This window comes from Vipera berus (genome assembly GCF_964194415.1).
Source record: "Vipera berus genome assembly, chromosome: 7".
Classification (NCBI taxonomy): Eukaryota; Metazoa; Chordata; class Lepidosauria; order Squamata; family Viperidae; genus Vipera; species Vipera berus.
The window spans coordinates 28,822,088-28,837,143 of record NC_138209.1 but is presented as its reverse complement, the minus strand read 5'-3'; the positions used below and the strand labels follow the sequence as shown (position 1 = coordinate 28,837,143).

General features: G+C 38.5%; 1 protein-coding gene across 1 annotated transcript in view; it reads left to right on the top strand.

The window, feature by feature from the left end:
* The first annotated feature begins 806 nt into the window (after positions 1 to 806).
* The window catches only part of ARHGAP10 (Rho GTPase activating protein 10), a 135,666-nt gene continuing 121,416 nt past the window's right edge, over positions 807 to 15,056 (top strand). The window contains exon 1 of the mRNA XM_081332599.1: positions 807 to 1,214. Within this exon, the coding sequence (XP_081188725.1) occupies positions 1,061 to 1,214 (154 nt within the window). The 5' untranslated portion in view covers positions 807 to 1,060. The remainder of the gene's footprint in view (positions 1,215 to 15,056) is intronic.

The following is a 15,056-nucleotide window of genomic DNA, read 5'->3' as shown; positions in this document are numbered from 1 at the left end:
CTTACTCCCGACTTAGGGTGTACCAGAAGCTTTCCAGGATGAATTAAAATTGTGGAGTAACGGGGAAATCCACCAGTTGCGAGAGTTTGCTTTAAAGATCAAGATTCGGAAAGTTGATTTTATTCCGTGTAACTGGGCCGGGGGGGGGGAGGAGGAGGAGGGAGGTTTTAAATTCATTTATTCAGAAATAACCCTCACTTTATGGACAGTGTTTTGGTAACCACGCAGACACAAACGTTACGTTATTGCACTGGTCTGCAGCCAGAAGAATTGCAGCCCAACGGCCGCTACCGCCGCTGGTCGAGATCCTTTTATTTCGGCTACAGAATAAACGGAACGATGTTCGTGCGAACGACTGACAAGAACGTCGCCGTTTGTTCCCTGCGGGTTATTCTTAAACCGTCCCAAGCAGAGATTTGGAGACCGCGGAGTCCAAAGCAGCGACTGAAGCTGACGCCCTGTTACAGGCCCAAGGGAGACCTCCTCCTTCACCCTGAGGAGCGTGAGAGCGGCAAGACCCGGACGGCTGAAGGGAGGAGCCGAGCGAGAAAACCTCGGTGTCGGATTGGAAAAACTTGGAAAAACCGGAGGCGGGAAGGCCAGGAGTGGAGACTCAGCCTGGGAGGGAGGCGGGACCGAGGGAGGGAATGCAGATGCGGGCCGCCTTAGTCTCCTTTTCCAGCCAGTCCGCGGGGGGAGGCTTGTCCGCGGAGCTCCTTCAGAGCAGCCCAGCTTCTGCCTCGATTTCCAGCGGAGCGCCCGAGGCGGTCCAAAGGTGCGTTGAGCTGGTGGCGGATTTTTCAATGACCAACTTCTTCCCCGCCAGTCTCCTTCCTGTGGCGTTGCTCGTCGGCGGCGCCGAAGCCCTCCGGTTCTCCCGCGGTTCTTTTAGAGGGGTTGGAATAAGTCCTCGGCGTCTGTCGGCTTTGCCCTGGTGAGGCGCTGTAGGGACCGGTTCTGGTCTGGACGAGAAGGCGGGCGTGCTCCTCCTGCAGCCTCTCGGAGAAGGATTAGATAGGCTGAAGTATTTTGGTCTAGCCCTGCCGCCGCCTCAGCAGCCATGGGACTGCAGCCTTTGGAGTTCAGCGATTGCTACCTGGACAGCCCTCGGTTCCGGGAAAGGATACGAGCTCACGAAGCGGAGCTGGAGAAAACTAACAAATTCATCAAAGAGCTGCTCAAGGATGGCAAGACGCTGATCGCCGCCACCAAGAGTGAGTCGAAAAGTTGGGAGAGGCGGGAACCCAAAGTATGTGCGGGACGGGGAGGGGAGAGAGTGGCTGGTTTTGGCACTAAGGCAGAACAAATAATCGAGTTTGCGACCAGATTCCCTGGCGCACGTGTCCCGGTAATCTTTTCTTGCCCCTACAAGGTCCGGGGGCACCGAAAGCGCGATTAGCTGTTTGGATTATTTCTCCGACTCCTCCTCTTGCCTGGGCCAAAACAGCAGATGGGAGCGCAGTTTGAGAAGAGTGTTGGGTTTCTTGGATTGGGTGATTGCAGCTTAAGAGTAGAAAAGTACGGAAAGCAGGATGGTGTAAGGGTCACACTCAAAATTCACTAGCATTCGGCGCTTTTGCGCTAATGACGAAACCGATCGGCATTCCTCGATATATCTACAGCAATGCAGACCCAAATTCATACGGCTAATATAACTTAAGAAAGAGCTGCAGTTTTCCGACTGATATGTTTGCATAATTTACATAGGATAAACGTCTTCCTGAAGTATATGCATTGAAATCCGTCTCCAAGTCGCGCTGCTTCTGAGTAGGGAAACGCTGTTTAATGTTTCCTGATATAAAACTTATTTTAGTCTGATCAGTCAATATAGCTTGAAATTCCTCTAACACTTCAGATTATATTTCGAAGCCTTTCAATTTTTTAGAAATATATGAAACACATACTTGGATTATATCTATGAATTTTAATTCAATAATTATCATTGGATGAGTTTATTATATACAATAAGAGAATTCCCATATTTGCCTTTCCTGATTGTCAGTTACAGGCCTTTGGCACCGTAATCAGAGTTTACCAGATTCATATTTGTGCACAATACGATTTTATAGCTTTATTCAGTATTTGTATTGTGTAATCATTAATTAGCTGATTTAAATATTTTCTGAGTATACATATCACTTCTTACTTTACTTTGCTGTAACAACCCAGATGTGTTTAATTTGGGTCTAGAAGCAGGAAACCTAATATTGTGAGGAAATTCAACAGATTATATAAATATATCCTGTTCTTCATTTGTATAATTTAATGCTATATCAATGTCTGTATCTTGTGTACATAGACATTTGCTTTAAATAATTTAAATGAATGAGTAAATGTTCTATGTGGAAATTTTAATGTTTAATGTTCATATAGTGATTGTGATGAGGCTAATTTCTGTTTATACAGCAGATTAGATTTACTTTCAAAATACTACATAAAATGATTAATTATATAATTTTCTCTGCTGGTCTCAATAAAAGATAAAAATATTACATGCTCTCTACAGTAAAATTAAAAATTAATGTATCAATCATTCTGAGTTACCCTAATGATACCTACTTTGAAACACAGTTTTCAGTTTACATTCGTATTAACAAAGATATTTTGGAATATCTTTGTATGTATGTTTGTGTGTACTATAATGGACCAAATAATCTGATGTTTCTGTATCCTTACATTAAAAACTGCTAATCCCAGAGTATTTGTTATGCTTGCTGGGTTTAAGAGAATAAATACAGGCTGGTTATATTTGAATATTTTGCTTAAAAGAATAAACCTTAAATATGTTTTTATCAAGTTTTGCTGGGTCTTTGGGTATTTGTGAGGCTGTAAAATGATTAAGCTATGTAAATCATAGGCTTGTCAATCTTATTTCTAATTGTATTCTAATTGTAGATGACTTTTTTTATTAAACAGTCTTATTGCTTTCTTGTTCCTTCTCTTGTAATTCTATAGAAACATGGGTGTATTCTTTAAAACTGGAACTTAGATTTCTCTCAGTCTATATCACAGGTCTGCAACCCGCGGCTCCGGAGCCACATGCGGCCGTCTCCTGCGGCTCCCAGTCCTCTGCCATGTGCAGTCCAAAAAAAAAAGTGGGGCTAAAAAAGTTCAACCAATCAATTCAAATATGCAGGGTAGGTGCATATCTCGCCTTGGCTCCACTCTTCAGTCAAACCCTGTTCTGCGCATGCGCGCATGTACGCACGTGTGCACACATTTTTTGCGGCTCCAAGTTTTTCCTTTTGTGAGGGAACTGGTTCCGAGTGGCTCTTTCACTGTTTCAGGTTGCTGACCCCTGGTCTATATGGTAACAATATTTACAATAAGTATTTCTTCTTCCCATAACCTGTTCCTTCTCCATACACAAATCCATAGATGCAAAAAGTTCCAGGTATACAAATATGCCATTTTAATTTTGTTCAACAAACCAATTTTATATTCTTTCCTTTTCTTCCAATCTTAATCTTTAATTCATTGAAATATTGTCATAGAATCTCTCTTCAGTTTTTCTTTTTCCCATCAAAGGTTTCTTCAAGACTTTAACCAATTTTTTTACAAGTCCTAAGAAGTTCTTATCTAGGTCATTCTCTTGACTTGTCATTTGTATTTCCACTTTTATCTACTCTGTCTTCCAAGCCATATTTTTAAAGTATTTCTTCAATTTCCTTATGTTCTGATTTTTCTGCAACAGGAAAACATTTCCGTTCTTTATCACGAAACTTTTCCCCTAAAAATTTATTTCATCTCTTTTTCCCCAAGATGTTTTATTCTTTGTGTCTCTTTTACTTCTGCCATATCTTTTTTAACATCTTTTTTGGAAATAGTCTATTCATAGAAGCATGCATCATTGCTAACATTGTAATTGCTATTTTCTGACTCCCATCTTCAAAGATCTGGAGTATTTCAAATATCATAGCATTTTCTGTCAGTTTGCAAAATCACAAGACAGATTTTCATCCCCTTTTTTTCTTTCAGCCAGGAATCTTTAGTTCCAATTTCTGAAATCATAAAAAGTCATTAATTTTTGTTAGGGTAAAAGGTAAAGGTTCCCCCGCACATGCGTGCTAGTCGTTTCCAACTCTAGAGACCGGTGCTCATCTCCGTTTCAATAGCCGAAGAGCCAGCGCTTGTCCGAGGACGTCTCCGTGGTCATGTGGTCAGCATGACTAGACGCCAAAGGCGCACGGAACGCTGTTATCTTCCCACCGTAGTGGTCCCTATTTTTCTACTTGCATTTTTACATGCTTTCGAACTGCTAGGTTGGCAGAAGCTGGGACGAGTAACAGGCGCGCTCACTCTGTTACACGACACTCGGGATTCGGCCCGCCAAACTGCCGACCATCTGATTGACAAGCTCACTGAGCCACCGCGTCCCTCATTTGTTAGGGTAGACTAAGCAATTTAGTTCCCACTGTTTGTATGGTGGTGTTTGTTTATTTGTTTCCAAAATTTTATAGCAAGAGTTCTAATAATTCAAATTTGTCTTCTATTTTAATTCATTTATAACTTTCTTAGATCAAAATCTTACTTAGGTTTTTGACATTCATTTCCAATTCTTTACATTCTTAAACATTCTCATCTTTTATTGAAGAGTAACGTTAAATTTACAGGTAGCTATTCAAACTTGTCATTTTGAAGTTTTCTGTGAGCTTTAAAATTATCCCAAATTGGTTTGAAAATGAGGTTAGTGAACCCAATATCCTTTAAAAGGCGCACAATTGAAAGCGAATGCTGAAAATGGATGTCCAATTCTGCATATTAATAGGTACATATTTACATATAAAGTACTTGTCTTCACAGGTGTGTTTTATACTTTTAAGAAGTTTCTTTTTGTTATCATTTAAATCAACTAAGAATTTTGCCTGCATAAAGCCCTTACTTAATACAGTAACTTCTCATTTAGCAATTATCTTAGTTAGCAACCATTCACAGGTCTCCCTTTTTCTTAGAAATAACTTTATTTAGCCATTATTTCGCTAAAGAACCTGTTTATTGAAATGGAACTCGGTCACTAAGCAAGAAATGGGTGTATATAGATGCTGTCCTAAATACAAATTTAAAAGTTGTTCTACCAAAAATATTTCTAGGAGTGCTAAATTTCCCATTTATTATTGCATAATTCTTGGTTTAGTTCTTTTCCACTAGTGTTATTAACTTACCTCTGAAAACTAAATTTAAAAGTAGCTAACCAAACTTTTATATTGCTGAACTATACAACAGATTTCTTAATTCAGTTTTCTTAGAGAAATGTCTCCACATGTTATAAGTACCGTGAATTATCTCTGGACCACAGTAGGATAGTGTCCCTTCAGTTAGGAATGCAACACTAGAAAAATCTTACATCTTTTATACTCTTAATTTAGGAAAAGCATTGTTACTAAAATGTATGTGCCAATTAACTTCCAGTGACTCTGGGCCCTTACAAATGATTTAAGACATAAAAAAATGACAATAAAAACAAAAAGAAATAAAAACAATACAGATGGCAGAAGAATAATCTAGGTGGAAGCAAAAGAAACAACCTAAATTAAAAGGAGGCCTCAGTCATTCTCACCAAAGACTTGAGTGAACAATCTGGTCGACTAGCAAGGATTCATTGTAAGTAATTATAGAGATGATTTTGCCTTTAAACCTTGAAGGAAAGAAAGAACCTAGTCTATGCTATGCTTATTTTGGAGATGCTTTAAAAAGCTCACATTGCCCATTTGTCCTCAGAAAAATTGAAATGGGAAATCATAAGAGACACAAACTGGATCCCAAAGGCTCATTCCACCAAATATTAAGAGTGGCCACTTCGCAGTAGGAAAATGGCTGCAGGTAACCAGAGATCTTTCACTAACTAGGAATGAAATTAAGAAATTACAGAACTGTAGACTTCTAAGGGAAGAATAGAGAGCTAAAACATCTCCAATAGCCAAGACTAAAGGACCAAGAAGTACATTGGTCCCACAGAACCTCTCTTGCAAACAGCCAAAAACCAAGTGGACTCTGGGTAGTAGCACTACTACAGTTGAGAATAATGGGTCAACAGCATCAAGAGTAGGTATAGGCAATATTTTGTTTGCCAAGTTCTCTCTTAACATTTTTTGGTGGGCCGAGAAATACAAAGTGTGTGGATCTATATTACAGGTGTGAGCAGCATCAGCTGGGAGAGGAACATTAAGGTTTTCTTTGATATGTGACTTATATATATTTTCCTGTGTCAAAACTTGTATTGCCAGCTTTCAGCTCTCATGATCAGAAGCTTTTCCAGATACCATAAAAAGGGATTCAAACTAGTCCAGCCTCTCTGTATTACCAGTCCCTACCTTATCTGGGTGTTTGTAGAAAGAATCAGTTTAAGCTCTTGGATGTTGACTCATCAGGCCTTGTGAAAAGGTATACCTTGTTATTTTTTTAAAAAAATCTAACACTGTGGTGATCTGATAGTTAAGCAAGGGTTATTGGCATCTACAGGAACATTATGGTTGGGAGCGTCTTACCATCTAGCGCCATCGCCCTACAACTAACTTATACAAAAATTATGTCTGGAAGCTCATTTATCAACATTATCAAAGGCATTTTTAATGCATTTTTGTGAGGCTAGTTTAATATTAATTTTTAATGCAGAAATGTACATTTATTTAGATGTTTAAAATATGGGCCATTCGGATAATTCATGGGGCTTTACTTGTTTACTTGTTTAACATGTTTTAACATTTATTGTTAACCATGCTTTTAAAAGTATTTAGGACTAACAAGAAATAATAAATACAGATAGTCCTCGACGTACAGCAATTCATTTAGTGACTGTTCAAAGTTACAACAGCATTGAAAAAGGGACTTATGACTGTTTTTCACGCAACCATTGTGGCATCCCCATGGTCACATGATCAAAATTTGGACGCTTGGCAAATAATTCATATTTATGATTGTTGCAGGGTACCAGGCTCATGTGATTACCTTTTGAAATCTTCTAACAAGCAAAGTCAGCGGGAAACTTAACAATCGTGTTACTAACTTAACAACTGCAATGATTCACTTAACAACTGAGGCAAGAAAGGTCTTAAAATAGGGGCAAAATTCACTTAACAAATGTTTCACTTAGCAATAGAAATGTTGGGCTCAGTTGTGGTTGTGAGTAGAAGATTACCTGTACAGTTGTCTTTATAAAAGTTACAGAGTAGCAGTATATGAATTATTTTGATATTCGTATTTTGTGCTTATTTTGATTTAATTTTACTCTGTCATCTGATCTTTTTGGCTTCTGGTTTTATGAACTATGTTTCATTTTTAACTTAAATGAGAAATGATTTTAACATTCCACTTTAGGTGTTAGGCTGCTTTTGAAAGTTTTATACATGTATTTCATCCTGCCATCAATTATATATTTCTGCCCTGTTTTTATTCCATGAGTTTAAGGTAACCTAGGCCAGGGGCTCCCAACCTTTTGGGCACCAGGGACTGGTTCTGTGGAGAGAGCTTTTTCCACGATCCAGAGGGCTGTGGTTTCACTTGCTCAAGACAGCTCTTTTTAGACGTGTTTGTATTCTTGTTTTTTTTTTCTGTAAACAAAGTTGCATAATTTTTTCTCAGTTTATAGTTTCTGTTGTGATCCAAGAATTTTCAATATCTTATTTTCTTCCAGACATAAAGTAACTTCATTGTTTTCCCAATTGTTTGTGGGTTTTGTTTTATTTATTTTTCAGTCTAATTTGTTCATTATCTTAAGGCTGGAAGGAAGTTTGCTTCGTCTCCTAGCCATCTCAATGTGAAGTATAGACTTTTCCAAATTTGGAAACAGTTGGGCTTGGGTTTATTTTGAGCTGTAAGGAGTTCTATGCTTTGCTTTGCTTTATTTTATTTATTTATTTTATTTTAATCCCATTTATATCCCGCCCTTCTCCGAAGACTCAGGGCAGCTTACACATTGATTAGCAATTTTCTGATAATGGATCTTTATACCATAAGATATTTCCTCATTGGTGTCATTGGAGTGCTGCTTCTTAAAACTATTATAGTGCTCCAATTGGGAAAGATTTGATCAGCTGCTGAGCTTTTGTATTGTGTCACTAAATGGGTAAATCTCTTTGGAATCTCAAAAGAGTAGAATCTTAGGTGAAGTCATTCTGAAATATATGTTGACACTAGATTAAGGTAATTGGTAGAGTCATACTTCCCTGCATGTCTGGAATGACTAGAAAAAGACTTTCCTAGCCTACAGTATTTGTTCAGTTTGTGTTCTGATATTCTTTGTCTTCTTTATTTTACCTTCATGTTTGTTTGATGTTTTGAGGATATTCAAGCATTAATTTGGATTTTAGAAAATACTACTTCGGTCTTTCAGATTCAGTTTAGTTCCTGTATGATATGTTTTTTTGTTGCTTCTGTTTTACCTGTATAGTATCATAAAGAGCAAATTTAATGGCATTGAGCTTCTAAATCTCAGTGCTGAACTTTCATGCAAAATCACACTTTCATGCACATGGCCTGTGGTTTTTTTTTCTGCATTTCATAATAATTTATGAATTATTGTATAGGAAGCTGTTTTAGAGTATTTAGCCTTCAGTCATTTATGTTCTAAAAAGTTTCTAACTTGCACATGATTGCATGAATATAGTCAGGATGCCTTAGATTATTATAGGTATACTACTTTCATGCTGGGCTAAACATATCGAAATTGACCAGTATTCTCTTCTTACAGTAGCAGGATATTGCTTGTGGCATGATATGATTAAAGCGAATATACAGACTATTTGTTATCTTATGAAAAATCATCATGTGAATGTTGTGGCTTGTTGATGTTAATTAAAATTATATATCTTGAATTACTGTGGATGATAAGCTACATTATTGAATTGACACTGGTTGTCGCCTTTAGAGAGCCCTTAAAAACCATTCAACAAATAAAAGAGATGAACGAAAATATTGATTTAAGTAAAGATTATGTGGAAGCTGATTGTGAAAGAAGCAGAAATAATTGTGTTTAAAGTGCCAAATACACTAATACAAGCTATGAAAAAGATTCCTGGGTGGAATTTTATTTATTAAAATATATTAAAATTAAATTTATATAGTACCCATTAAAGCAATTCTGAGTAGTTTGCAGAATAATAAAAAGTAAAAAAAGATAATACAAAACATTTAAATAAGAAACTAAAAACCAAGAGGATGGATGACGTGGAGGTGGTATCTTCTCTCTATCCTGCTAGCCATCCCCGGCCTATATTTATTTATAAAACACAGACATGTTTATGCTGGTTGGTAGTTTTTTTAAATAGTTTATTTTATGCTAAACTCAAAGCTGCCTAGAGTTTCCTCTGGAAAGATGGCCATCATACAAGTTTAATAAGTAAAAATAAATTAGAAATGAAGGGTGTGTCCAACAGATTCAAAGGATCATCAGTATCTCAAAATTGTTAAGCATAGCACACCTCTGAATATTAAGTTATTAACAAAATAAATCCAATTTTGTTTTAAAGTTCTTGTCCTTTTGTTCAGTTGTAGCTGCAGATCATGCGTAGATTTCATAGATTTCTCTTTTCAGTATTATATAATTATTTTGCCCAAAGCCTTTACCTGAAAATTTCAAAATTTGTAATAAAAAAAAGTTGGTTTTTTTCCTAAGCAATTGAAATTTTTAAGTATCTTGTGGTTGGCATCAGTGCTTATTGATATTGGGTTCCTGTGGCTCTTTTTTATCCTTATTGTTTATGTTCTTTGTTTTAAAACCAATGTCCAGAAACACATTTTGTGATGTGGGCAAGTATATAAATTAAATAATATAAACAAGTAAACTTTCTGCATGGCAGGAATTACACTGTGAAGAGAATATATATAACAACTTTCTGAATAGATACCAATACATATCACATGGAAGTTTCTATAAAAGCTGTTAACATTGTTAGTTGGCAATGGCTTAGGAAATGCTTATCTTTTTACAACCACCACTAAACAATTCAATCAATAATTCAATCATCACTTCCTCAAAAGTTTTAGGAATTTTTGCATTACAGTTTACCCAAATTGGTGCTCCCTCTGTTTACTTTTCAATGGCTTCAGTGTAGATTAAATGTTTCTGACCTCAACAACTTAGTTTATTTTAGAACCAAGTAACCATAGTTTTAGAAAATGCCACTTAGGCAGTCAAATCCAATAAAAGCTTCTCAGACAGATGATTGATTAGCTTCTGCTTGAATAATGAATGAAAGGAACTTACCATCAGTGTAACTATTGCTATTGCTTATATTGTTGTTGTTGTTGTTAGCTGCGAAGTCGTGTCCGACCCATCGCGACCCTATGGACAACATTCCTCCAGGCCTTCCTGTCCTCTACCATCTTCTGGAGTCCATTTAAGCTCACGCCTACTGCTTCAGTGACTCCATCCAGCCACCTCATTCTCTGTCGTCCCCTTCTTCTATTGCCCTCGATCTTTCCCAGCATTAGGCTCTTCTCCAGTGAGTCCTTCCTTCTCATTAGGTGGCCAAAGTACTTGAGTTTTAGCTTCAGGATCTGGCCTTCTAAAGAGCAGTCAGGATTGATCTCCTCTAGGACTGACCGGTTTGATCGCCTTGCGGTCCAAGGGACTCGCAGGAGTCTTCTCCAGCACCACAGTTCAAAGGCCTCAATTCTTTGGCGCTCAGCCTTTCTTATGGTCCAACTTTCACTGCCATACGTTGCAACTGGGAAGACCATAGCCTTGACTATACGCACTTTTGTTGACAGGGTGATGTCTCTGCTTTTTAGTGTGCTGTCTAGATTTGCCATGGCTTTCCTCCCCAGGAGCAAGCGTCTTTTAATTTCTTGGCTACAGTCCCCATCTGCAGTGATCTTGGAGCCCAGGAAAACAAAATCTGTCACTACCTCCATTTCTTCCCCATCTATTTGCCAGGAATTGAGAGGGCCAGATGCTATGATCTTGGTTTTCTTAATGTTAAGTTTCAACCCAAGTTTTGCACTCTCCTTCTTCACCTGCAACAAGAGGCTCTTTAGTTCTTCTTCACTTTCTGCCATTAGAGTGGTATCATCTGCGTATCTTAGGTTGTTGATATTTCTTCCGGCAATCTTAATTCCAACTTTTGATTCATCTAGCCCTGCCTTTCTCATGATGTGCTCTGCATATAAGTTAAATAGGCAGGGCGACAGTATACAGCCTTGCCGGACTCCTTTCCCAATTTTGAACCAATCAGTGGTTCCGTGTCCAGTTCTCACTGTTGCTTCTTGACCCGCATATAGGTTTCTCAAGAGACAAATAAGATGGTCTGGTACTCCCATCTCTTTAAGAACTTGCCACAGTTTGTTATGATCCACACAATCAAAGGCTTTAGCATAGTCAATGAAGCAGAAGTAGATGTTTTTCTGGAACTCCCTAGCTTTCTCCATGATCCAGCGTATGTTGGCAATTTGATCTCTAGTTCCTCTGCCTCTTCGAAATCCTGCCTGCACTTCTGGTAGTTCTCGATCCACATACTGCTGAAGTCTAGCTTGTAGGATTTTAAGCATGACTTTACTAGCATGAGAAATGAGTGCAATGGTGCGATAGTTTGAACATTCTTTGGCACTGCCTTTCTTTGGAATTGGAATGTAAACTGATCTTTTCCAATCCTGTGGCCATTGTTGAGTTTTCCAAATTTGCTGGCAAATTGAGTGTAGCACTTTTACTGCATTGTCTTTTAAGATTTTGAATAGCTCAGCTGGAATACTGTCACTTCCACTAGCTTTGTTGTTGCTCAGCTTTTCTAAGGCCCACTTCACTTCACATTCTAGGATGTCTGGCTCGAGGTCAGTGACCACCTCATTGTGATTATCAGGGACGTTAAGCTCATTCTTGTATAGTTCTTCTGTGTAATTTTGCCACCTCTTCTTAATCTCTTCTGCCTCTGTTAGGTCCCTGCCATTTTGGTCCTTTATCATGCCCATTTTTGCATTAAACGTTCCCTTCATTTCTCCAATTTTCTTGAAAAGATCTCTGGTCCTCCCTATTCTATTATTTTCTTCTATTTCTTTGCACTGTTCATTTAAGAAGGCATTCTTACCTCTTCTAGCTATTCTCTGGAATTCTGCATTCAATTGGGTGTATCTTTCTTTTTCTCCCTTGCCTTTCGCTTCCCTCCTTTCCTCAGCTATTTGCAAAGCTTCCTCAGACAGCCATTTTGCTTTCTTGCATTTCTTTTTCTTTGGGATGGTTTTGGTTGCTACCTGTTGTACAATGTCGCGAACCTCTGTCCATAGTTCTTCAGGCACTCTGTCTATCAGATCTAATTCCTTAAATCTATTTGTCACCTCTACTGTATATTCAACAGGGATATGATTTAATTCATTTGCTTATATTAGGTACTGAGAATTTTTTTAAAACATTCAAAATGTGCCTCCCAATAATTTAAATCCATTATTTTATACTATGTACTCTGAAATAACAAAAGCTGCTTTTCTGTGACATTAGACAAGATCCATTCCAATAACCAGATTCTTTAGCGAAATACTAGCTAAATAGAATAGAATAGAATAGAATAGAATTATTGTCATTGTGTAACTCACAACAAAATTAAGTGCTGTCCAAAGTGCACACTACATACAAGTAAAAACCACAAATAAAAACATACATTATATACACACATCGTTCACATTTTATTCACCATTGCACTGCCCCTAATATTGCACTTCAGTGTTGCACTATACTGTGGTATTTGATATGGCTACAGTTCTGGGATAAAAACTATTTTTCAGCCTATTTGTCTTTGCTTTATTATCCTGTACTGTCTGCCAGATGGTAATAGTTCAAAAAAAGAATGTCCGGGATGGGATGGGTCTTTAAGAATATTTTGAACTTTCCTAAGACAACGGTAACTATACAGTTCGTCCCGGGCGGAGGAGAGAGCAGTCAATAATCCTCTGGGTGATGGTAATGACCCTCTGGAGCGCTTTCCTATGTGCTACTGTGCAGCAAGCAAACCGCAGACAAATGCAATAAGTTAGAATGCTCTCTATGGAGCAACGGTAGAAGGTCAACAGCAGTTTTTGTTGTTTCTTGAGAAGTCTCAAGAAATAAAACCTCTGCTGGGCTTCTTAACCAATGCTATACCATGAACACTCCAGGTCAGGTCCTTCTTTATGATAACACCCAGAAACCTAAAGCTTGCCACCCGCTCCATACAGTCTCCGCTGATGATCAGGGGCTGAATGTATCTATTTCTCCTGTAATCTACTATAAGCTCCTTGGTATTAGTTGTGTTTAGAACCAAATTATTGTCTCTGCACCACAAGAGCAACCGCTCATCCTGGTAGGCAGACTCATCCCCCTTGGAGATAAGCCCCACCACTGTTGTAGCATCTGCAAATTTAACAATAATATTGCTGGGATGAGTGGGGAAGGTGTAAAGTAGGGGGTTTAACACATAGCCTTGTGGGGTATTAAGAATAAGGGCTGAAGAGATATAGTTGCCTAATCTGACCCTCTAAGAGCAGCGAGACAGGAAGTTCATAATCCAAAGGCAGATTGAATGTGAAAGTCTGAGATTGACAAGTTTAGACACTAGTGCGTATGGAAGAACTAAAGAGCTAAAATCCACAAAGAGCATCCTTACATAGGTCTCCTACTGCTCCAGATGAGTCAGAGAAGTATGGAGAGTGATGGCTATGGCATCCTTTGTGGATCTTTTTGCTCTGTATGCAAACTGGTGACTGTCAAGTGTCTATGGGAGGCAGGACACAACGTGCCGGTGGGCCAATTTTTCAAAACAATGAAGACATTTCTGAGAATTTCACTGCCTCACAGCATCCCGTTGGCTTGCAAACGTTTTGTGCATAGACTGGAAGTTTCTGGGGACTGTAATCATGGTGCCCAGAATATTTCACTCTTGATGCGCAAAAAGCATTTGCAAGCCAATCGGATGCTGGAAACGAAATCATCCCACTGTCAAAGAAACTGCAGCAGAGAGGAGACAGATCTTCACAAGGTAAGTGAGTTCGGTGCAGCAGGATGGGGGGGAAGCAATTGTGGGGAGCAGGGGGGGAATAGGCAGGGTAAGTGTTGTAGTGCCTCTGCGGTCATTCATAAGGCTGAATGACTGCCGTGGTGTTGCAACATTCGTAATTTTGGGACTGTGTCAAATACTTTGGGGGGGGGTGTCATGTAACAATCACTAAATGAATTGTATTCACTTAATGAAGTAGAGGAGTACCTGTATTCCCATCTTTTATTATTGTGCCCAAGGCAGTTCAGAAAACTAGGTACAATCCAGATGACTCACCAAACCAGTCAGGTCTTCAGAGCCTTTCAGAAGTCAGGCTTAGTTGAAGCCATGCCTTCCAAAACCTGAATGGTCAGCCTCTGTTAAGACAGTTGGGTAAATTTCAGTACATTTGTTACTGAAAAATTAGTTGAATAAGCAAGACATTTTTAGGGGAGAGCGTGCCCTGACAGGGAATGAAACATGCCACTTATCAGAAAGGCCATTTATCAGAATTGCATAATTTTATTTATAAGTTCTATATATAAAGAATTGGAAGCTATAAAGTAGCATAATCAGTTGGTAGTTGTTAATGGTTTTGTTTTCAGTCTAACTCATTACATGGAGCTTGGCTACCTGACAAAAGTTTAGCAAAAGTAACTCATACGTTTTTGGCAGGGTATGGCTGACTTTGCATATACATATGTAATAAATAATATTGCAACAAATATTTTTGTCTTTCCAGTCAGCAACTTAAAGCTTTGATACCAGCATTTTTAGCTAATGCAACTGAAATATGAAATGTTAATATCAATTTTGACAGCTGTAGTTTTCAATCAAATTGGAGAAAGTTACCCAATGGAAATTATATAAGATATAAAAATGTGGGGGAGGCAGATGTTCTAGGGAAAAAGTGGTCCCACAAGTAACCCAACCTTGCGCTATGGAGGACGATAACCAGTGCTGTCAAGTGCAGGAAATCAGGAGTTCAGGCAGTTCAAATGAATATAAGGGTTTATCGCATGCTAGCACTCTCTACAAGAATCTGAATCACTGATGGTCAAAACAAATTGGCGGTAGAGAAGAGCCAGCGGAATGCAAGGTGGACTGGACTTAGATCTTTTG